At 41.4% G+C, this 9,180-nt stretch overlaps 1 protein-coding gene across 1 annotated transcript; it reads left to right on the top strand.

Annotated features, from left to right (window-relative positions):
* The first annotated feature begins 6 nt into the window (after positions 1–6).
* Positions 7–4,364, top strand: igfbp6b (insulin-like growth factor binding protein 6b). The gene is made up of 4 exons (XM_035656618.1): positions 7–616; positions 1,525–1,559; positions 2,303–2,422; positions 2,803–4,364. The coding sequence occupies exons 1-4, from the start codon at positions 280–282 to the stop codon at positions 2,914–2,916; spliced, it is 606 nt and encodes a 201-aa protein (XP_035512511.1). The 5' UTR covers positions 7–279; the 3' UTR covers positions 2,917–4,364.
* The last annotated feature ends 4,816 nt before the right edge of the window (positions 4,365–9,180 follow it).

Below are 9,180 nucleotides of genomic sequence, written 5' to 3'. Positions count from 1 at the left end.
TCTCCCTCTCTCACTCACTCACTCTCTATCACCGCCTTTCAGATCTTTAAAAGCTGGTGCTTTGCTCTGTCTCTCTCGATCTCCATTTGTCTCCTCTGGCACTGCAGGGGACTCAACCGGCAAAAGCACCAAGGAAAGCTACTGTATAGAAACGGGAAGAAGACTGAGGAAAGGGGAGAGAAAGGGAGAGAGAGGGAGAAATATACATCCAGAAATAGCCTCAGCCACATTTAACTGACAGAGAGTGACAGAGTGGAGAACCTGAGACCTGGACAGAAAATGCCTATCCTTTCTAACTTAACAACCGTTGTTTTGTTGCTGATTGCTCACTGTGGATCATGGACCGGGGCAAACCGCTTGGGCCCCTTCAAGGTCTGTCCCTCCTGCAGGGATCCACTGGGGGCAGGTCGGCCCCCCAGGGACCATAATGTTGCCGGCAGCACGTCAGTGTTGGCCCAGGGAGAGCCCTGTGGTGTGTACACCCTGAGCTGTGCCAAGGGGCTCCGCTGTGTTCCCCCACCAAGGGAGCACAGCCCCCTCCAGGCTCTGTTGCAGGGAAGGGGCATTTGCGCCAAGCACAGCAGGACAAGTCCCACCGAGAGGCCCCACCCCACAGGTAAGATACTGTATACACACACACACACGTGCATGAAATCACGTATGCACACGTACATGCATGCGCCTTCAGATGCACACAGACACATGCATGGACACTGCAGGTAGGTTAGACGTGTGCAGTGGCACAGGCACCACACACAATTGTATTTAGTGTGTCTCCTGTATTGCTGTGAATTGCATGTGATGCTGTGTCACTCACCAACAAAAAGAAAGGCCAATTAGTGTGTGACATTTAAGCCTGGATGCATTTTGTGCACCACAGATGAATTTGCAAACCTCTAGCATCCAATACTGCTCAGCACTGCCTCTGGAGTCACTGTGATAAAAATGTCATTTGGCATTACAGTCCCATTGTAAAGGACTGAGATTTGTTCATCACAAATGATGGCAAATCACAAACAACAAGGACCTTTTATGTAGTCTTGGGGTGTTGCAACAGTGTGTAAGTGAGGGTGAACACCCCTGCATTTATATGTACAGTGTAATATATTTTATTCATTTCAGTGACAGGGTGCATGACAATGATCTGTCCTACAAGTCAGCCTCTCTGTAGAGAATTCAGAATGAATGTGAAACTGTCACAGTGTCACCTACATCCTGATCAAGCTGCTTTTTATTGCAGTGATCTCCATCTACTGTTCAAACTGAGATACTGCGATTAACTATCTGAAAGGGAAATATACTGATGGAAATTAGGTCTCTCGTTGAATGACCACCCCAGATAGAGCTCATCTGAACGACTGCTGAGAAAGTGTCCTGTGCAAAAAACACGCAAAGATAGATAGCAAAGTCTAAATATTATATATGCAGCATATATTGTAAAATGTGACATTGGATGTGGTTTGATGTTAATAACTACGATGGTTTAATGTCACATTCTCATGCCGGTGTGTCATTTCCTCTCAGGTCCCCATCCCTCACACAGTGGTGACATTGAAAGAGTAAGTTCATGCTCTTATTTTACAGTCTTTAATGAGTGAAGTTAATGGATCATCGCCTAAACGATCAAAATTCTGAGCTGCATAAAGCATTTTATTTAACAAGATGGCATTAATACACATCATATGAGCTGCATTGTGTTATAGAGAGTTATTACCACAGATCCTCTGCTGTTTGGGGTGTTGCAGTGGCATGTACACACACTCTGCCCTGAAGCCATGCATTATGGTGCATGATGTGTGTGCTGCTATGCGGCAGAACTAATTGAGCATGATGTGAATCAGGAAAGTTTCAAGTCGGCCGCTGCCGCCACAGATTTTTCACTTTGCGAGCCGGGTGATCTGCAGCACTTGAACTAATATGTGTGTTATCGTGGGAGCAACAATAGTCACATAATTGATGACACTGTTTAATTTTACAAAGTGACAAAAAAAAAAAAACGCACAGTCACTTCAAACAATGACCTGAAAAGCCAAATGCATTGTGTAACAATATGGTTATATAATGTTATACAATATGTGGCATCTGATACATATATATAAATATACATATTCTCTGCTTCTGGCTCTAATGCTGCATCACTGTAGCTAATCCTTTGTGATTCACATCCGCATGTGTTGTGATCAAAGAGGATTTCACCTGAGGGGAGACCGCAGCTTGCCACTGCCACTCTTTACATGAAGACAGGTTCTCTGTATTTGCCTCTGGGGATGTTTGAAGTCACACTCTGCGTTGCTGTTTTCAGGCACCCTGCCGCAAGCTGCTCAATAGTGTCCTGAGGGGTCTCGAGCTGACAATCTTCCAGTCTGACCGTGACATCTATATACCCAACTGTGACACTCGTGGCTTCTACAGGAAAAAGCAGGTAGAGTGTTACAGTTACCTGAAGCATCATTAAACACAGCACTGGAACTTTATTGGCTCTTGTGCTGTGAAAACGTGTCTTTGCTGCACTGACTTGGTGTCACTGTATGTATCTGTGAGAGTGTGAGAGCCGCACTCCACTGCAGCTTTCTGCTCGGTGCATCCACAGATTTGTCTGTGACCACAGGGGCTGAGAATAACTGACACTTCTCTCCCTGAGCCTCTCAGCTGTGAGCTCAGAGAATCAGTACTGCGCTATGATGACATATCATTTTCTCTCTCTTCCTCTCTCTCTCTCTCCCCACCTTTGCCACTCTCCCACTCAATCTCCGCCCTCCTTCCCTTTCAAAATCTCCCTCTCTGTCTTTTAATCTCACACAGTGCCGCTCCTCCAAGGGCATGCAGCGTGGCCACTGCTGGTGCGTGGACGAGCTCGGCACACCCGTGCCTTCACATGCCAGTGAAGATGGTACTTTACCATGCGATGGGGAGTGAGGGATGAGTCTGTCCTATTGCTCTGAGCCTGGAGGAAGAGGAGAAGGAGGAGGAGGAGGAAGAGGAGGTGGTGGTGGAGGAGCAGGAGCACAGGGAGAGGGGGTGGCTTTAGCATGTGCTAGACACTGCCTGGACAGGAGGTAGCAGGGATAAACCACTTCCTATGGATAATACACACCAGTTAACGTTCATGTCCTCTCTAGAAGCAAGACACACACACTCTCACAGTCCAGCAGCAGCGACAATAACATCTGCCTGAATGTTCAACAGTTGCAGCAACGTCCTCCGCGTCGTCTGGTGACATGCTGCATGCTCACATTAATGCTCCGTGAACTGCCTCAGTGATCCAAGCGGTATTACTCCGAATGATCTCTATATTCCCTGGCTCTTGTCCCGGCTTTCTGGTAGATTTTGATTTTCCTTCTTAGTTTAGGATAGCTGACACTGCCTGTGTTTGTTCTGATCTCAGTGGGCTGAAATACTGTTAACGCAGGTGATGTGACACAAATGTTTGAAAAATGTGTCTCCCTCACCGTCCTCTCTCCCTCTCTCCAAAGATACACTGATATCAACATACCTAATTGACAGAATATTTCTTTTCTATTAATTTATTTTGGAGTCTCTATTTCCATCAAGTACTGCTTGAATCTTACAGTATCTTATATATATGTCAAGTCAGAAAAAAATAGTCATACGAATATGATCCTGGATGCTTCTGTTCATTTTATTTGTCAAAATGGCGTTCTGATTGCTTATTAGTTGATTGTTTGTACATATGTTGGAATTTTGTGGTCGACTGTGTGTTCTGAAGTGGCAGACAAAAAGCTTACGGCTGTTACCCTTTTCAAAAAGTTGTAAGGCATATTTTTATACACGTCAATATAATATTTTATATATGAATTGTTGGTTTATTTAATGAACTACAGTACAATGCCATGTATTTTTATATTGTCAGCAGTTTCTTATTTAAAGACAGAGATTATTTTATTTCATGTTAGGGGAAGTGTTGTGCTTTAAAGGCACTTTTATGGCAAAACTCATCACATTCATCAGAGCTCTATTCAACTGCTGCACATCTTATGGTTAAATCTCATGTTTTTAATTTCCTTTTTTATTTATGCTTTGTTTATTTGAGAATTGAGAATGTCCATGTTACTATTATGTTTTATTTTGGCACATCATCCTACAAATTCTGATTTCAACAGAGGAAAAAAAATGATCAAATTTGTTATTGTTATAGTATGTCTTTCCCAAGTCCTTGCAAAAGTCATGAAATTGTGTGCTATTAAAGTGTGATTAGAATTTATCTATTTCTGAACAATCTTGTTGTGCCAATGTGTGTGCCGTGATGATAGGTCCGTGCACAAAGGACCTGTAAGATTTGCAAATATGAAAATAAAACATAATGATAATAAAAATGGAGAAGAATTAAACATATATTAATATAACAATGGCTGTTGGGTGTATTTTTTATATGAAATGCTGGAGGAGATCATGACAATGCTTTTTTTAAAATGCCCTTTATTTAACTCAGAGAATGTTTCAAGATATGTAACATCTAAAATCTGCTGCTACCGGAGGGAGAGTCCGTGGACAGTTTGTTGAGACGGTTCTGACTGCAGCGTTCTTAATTCATTCTCTGCATTTGACCCATGAGAAGTACCCGGGGCAGGGGGCAGCTCCAGATCTGAGCCAGTGTTCAGTTCTAACCACTGAGACACAACACCGCCAAGATCAAGTTGGTACAAATGACTTTAATGTAACAGTAAGCAGTTACTTTGCCCCATTTGTTTAATCAAAGTCACTAATGATCAAATTAATTAAATTTGACATAAAGTCAGTCAGGAGCGGTGAGTAGATACTGGACGGTCCTGTTCTCAGGGGCGAGGGGGCCCTGAAGTGGCTCTGGCCACCCTTGAAAACTGATCGGCCACCCTGATATCCTTACCCTATTCCACTCTGTGTTTGAGAGGCTGTAGCGAGTGACGATATGTTGTGCTAGCATTCTGGGAACTGAGCTGAATAACGCTCCAAAGTCAGGCTAGCTACATTTTTTTGCGATGGAAAAACTGGCATGGCCATTTTCAAATTGATCCTTTGACCTCTGACCTCAAGATCTCTGAATAAAACTGGGTTTTCTGGGTACCCACAAGTCTCCCCTTTGCAGACATGCCCACTAAATGCTAATCTCAGGCAGTTTGCATGTGGTATAAATGTGCTATTTAACTAACAGATTTTAATATTTCTGCAGACTGGGGTCCATAAACAGTGATGGAAATGTATAAATTGGGAATGAAAGAAAGCTGAGACACATACTTGCATAAGTCAGTGCCCCACTTGTGCCACTAGAGTCAAAAACATCCCTGCGTGTTCTATGTGAACCTAAATCTATGACCTACCCAATTCCACCTTTAGCTTTTTCACAATATGAAGATTAAATGAAAGAGAATCATTGTAAATATCTATAAAAAGAAGTGTGCTGAGATGTTTTGCCAGGATGGTGACAACAGCGATGAAGATGATGATACTAAATCAGATGTAAAGATTTTGGAGGATGAGCACTGGTGGAAATTATTCCTAAAGGTGCAACCCATTAACAAACACAGAGGCTTCTGCACAGTCACTCTTAAAAGCCTCGGGTGCTGCAACTGAGGGTTTCTCTGAATCATCACCAGCATATGAACACGTTACTCTCATTCCAAAAGCCTTTTGGTTTGAGGCTTTGTGCCTGTCTCCATTTGTCTGTGCCAGTCCCCTCTGCAGTCACAGTAACCCGTCACCAGCAGTGAGACAGAAATTACACATTAGAGCACATTAGAGTCATGCTGCTTTTCTGCCATTACTAGGCACATAAAGGATCATTTTCTCCTGCTTCGCAACACAGGGACCCGATACATGCCTGTTTCCAAGGTAACCGCATAGAATATCCCATTTGTCCATGCGTAATATGAAACGAAAGGCCTTTGCAGAAAATGAAGGAGGAAGCATGATCCTTTGTAGAATCACACCACCACACGTCCTACTTCTCTATCTAGGGTGGTTGCGTTTGCTATTCTTGGAGATTTTCTTTTCTGTGCATTGAGCATGAGATGAAGCCAGTGATAGTGTCTGTCAAGCACAATAGATTAACCTACTAAATGAGAAAGTGTGCAGTTACGATGTGAGTACAGACAGCACGTTTCTATCTCAGAGTTAAAATGTTTGATTAAAGATGCAGATGGACTGTGTTGGCTCAGTCCTCTGGGGCAAAGTTTAGGAAATGTTCAGATCTTAAAGCTGATAATTGACAGAAATTGTTAATTATTTCAAAATATTTCTGGAACAAATACTTTGTCCTCAAGAGAGTCAAAGATCCTGCACTCACAAGAGTTGCTCCTGTTACCTAATTTGTGTATTTGAGACAACACATATGACTAAACATCAATATGATGTAAATGTTTCATCTGCAGTCAGTGTGCAGGTTGATGTTATACATTAAAGGAAACGAACAGTGGAGTGGGCCTTTATGTAAAAAAGAGCTTTTCCCATCCAGAAAATGTATGTCACAGACAGTGCTGCATTCAGGGCATAGTGGAAAAATTGAACTTCTAGTTTATCAAACTGCTGTTGAACTCATCTTTAAAGCTTTAATCTGTAACATTTCCTCATTAAACAGTGTATAAACTCTAGCTCTATGTTCTCTATGTAGTTGAGTTCTTACATTATCCCAAATGTTTCCAACGAACAATGGTTTCAAACCAGAAAAATCTGTCATTTTATTCAGCGTAACACTGCGTCACTAATCATATAACTGCTCAATGAGGCTTTAAAGGAGGATATTTAGTTAAAGGTCTGGGATTGTCACCACATTGCTGCAACAAGTACTGCGCTTCCTTTAAACCCGGGGCAGCTCCGTCTACGTTAGGTAACCTCAAAGCATAATGTTGTGCCTTTGTTCTTGGGATCTTACCGGGGCCCCCTAGAGGGTTAAAGTCTCTTTGGGTCTTACTAATGAAAAGCTGTTGTATTATGTACATCTGCCACAACATCTGGCCTCCTCCAGCCAAACTAAAAACACACAGGTTTGAAATAATATCTGCATTGTTTAGATAACTTTCACTAACTTTGATCTGTTATTATCACTCCAACTTAAACCAACTAAACTAACCACTGTTACGCTGTCAATCTTCTGTCCATCAGTGGGTGGAAGGATTCAGCATTCCACATTCAGAACAACCTGTTAAAACAAAAAAAAGGGGGGAAAATTTTTAAAAAAAAAGTTATTGGAGCTGATTACACTTGCATTTATAAGTAAAAAAAACATTCTTGGAAATTTTGTAATTGTTATTTGTACAGTGCAAAACAAAATACCTTGCTAAGTATTTAATCAGGAATGTTTTCTGTTAACTTTTTTTGATTTTAAGGCCTTGGTAGGAAAACTTGAATTTATTTGTACAGGCGGCAATTATAACAGGAAAGAGACTTTTCCAAATAAGAGGCAGGGTCTAGACCGAACTCCTATACAACAAAAAGATCATAACAGTATCTTCGCATTTGATTCACTTCTGTGACAGAAAAGTAAAAGTAATTTTTACTGATAGAAGCAAATGCGGGAGCCAAGTTTCAGGAACAAGAAAACACTTGAATATGTAACAAAATAAAAGCCCTATTAAGATCTAGTCATTATTGATTAAAAACAAATAATTAAAAAAATCCTAATACAGACAGAAGAATTGCCATAAAAAGTATCCCTAAACAGGGAATAATCTGCTCAAAAAAAAATAAAACATTTGTTAATATTAGTAATTGACCTAAACATATATTGTTAAATATGTGTACAATTATAACCTTAAACCATCTTAATTACGCATGGTTCCCGCCACCTCAATGCAACACAGCCAGATCCGCCTGTTTACCGGTAAGTGACCGAAGATATGATAAATCCGACTTTTATAAATCCGTCACTGTAACGCACATTTAAAGACCGACAGCCACCCGACCCATCTCTCGTAGGAACAAGGATCACCTGACGCAACAGCTCTCGAGCCTTCATCATGAGTCAGCGCCACCTTCCATACAACAAAACTAAACCCACGTGGATCTGATGATACAATGGGCGGAGCATACGAGGGACCGGCGCGAGGGGACTGTTCAGTTGGAAAGATACGTTCGGTGGCGCACGTGGTAACGAAAGTTCAGAAATGAACATACAACCTTCCGTATTAAACGGTATAATCGGTGTTTATTAGAGTTTTAACGGGCGTCGGTGTGACAACAACCCGGAGCTCGGACGGTTGACGTTTGGCTGTCGTAGCCGAGGAGACCCACGGAGACAGCTAGGCCAGCAAACGAGACGGACGGTACGCTTCGTACGCTTCGCCGTCAGCCTCAGAGTAAAGGCATTCGGTCAGCCTCGGTAAATGCTATCCGTGGACTTCGTTACTTACACAACCTCCACACAAAATTCACCGCACCAATAACCAATCCGCAGTCAATGCCTTCCAACTACTCCTTTCCAATCCATCTGTTGATACCTGCCCTTGTTTGCCCCCCGCATCTAAAACAAAAATGATCACTTCCATATGACCAGACATGTAAATTTAATTGTTCCCGGCAAGTCTTAACCCCAATCCTCCCCATGCTTAAATGCTTCCCATATGTTTCCTTAATCACTCCCCAACAATAATAGCCATCCCTACTACTACTTATTTTTAGCACCCCTTTACTAAAATTCTGTGACCCGTCGTTGTTTACTCTGATCGATCATTAACCGTTTATAAATACAATATAGTTACTATGTATGTCCTCAACACACACTATTTTCAAATCAACACCTGTTATGACTTTATTACTCACAGCACATGTATCCTCTGCCACTCTGCGATCTTGTCTTTAAGATCTACAAATATTCTTGTTTTGTTTTTGCACTAGTAATGTTACACGCTTCCAAACTGTTTTTTTTTTTTTTTCTATTCTTCTGTCCAGGCATACCAAAACACTATGTACAATTCACGTGTTTAATACGTTATCCTATGTATCTTTGCATTCCACTGAACAATAAAATGATAGATATAATGTACAGCATAGTTTTGTATGCAGGAATTAAAAAATGAATTGTCCTCAAAAATATGTTTTGAGAAAGAAACTTAAAGATCAGATTAAAATCAGCAAACTCCCGCATTTTCCTACGAAAAAGTATAACATAAATCAGTAGATTTGAATAACACAAAAATTTATATTTTAATCACATACAGCGATCACATATAACATTTACACCGCGCGCAT

The sequence above is a fragment of the Morone saxatilis genome, unplaced genomic scaffold (assembly GCF_004916995.1).
Source record: "Morone saxatilis isolate NCDOM2014 unplaced genomic scaffold, NCSU_SB_2.0 Contig15, whole genome shotgun sequence".
In the NCBI taxonomy this organism is placed as follows: Eukaryota; Metazoa; Chordata; class Actinopteri; family Moronidae; genus Morone; species Morone saxatilis.
The sequence above is the reverse complement of the archived record's forward strand: the minus strand, read 5'-3'. Positions and strand labels throughout refer to the sequence as shown.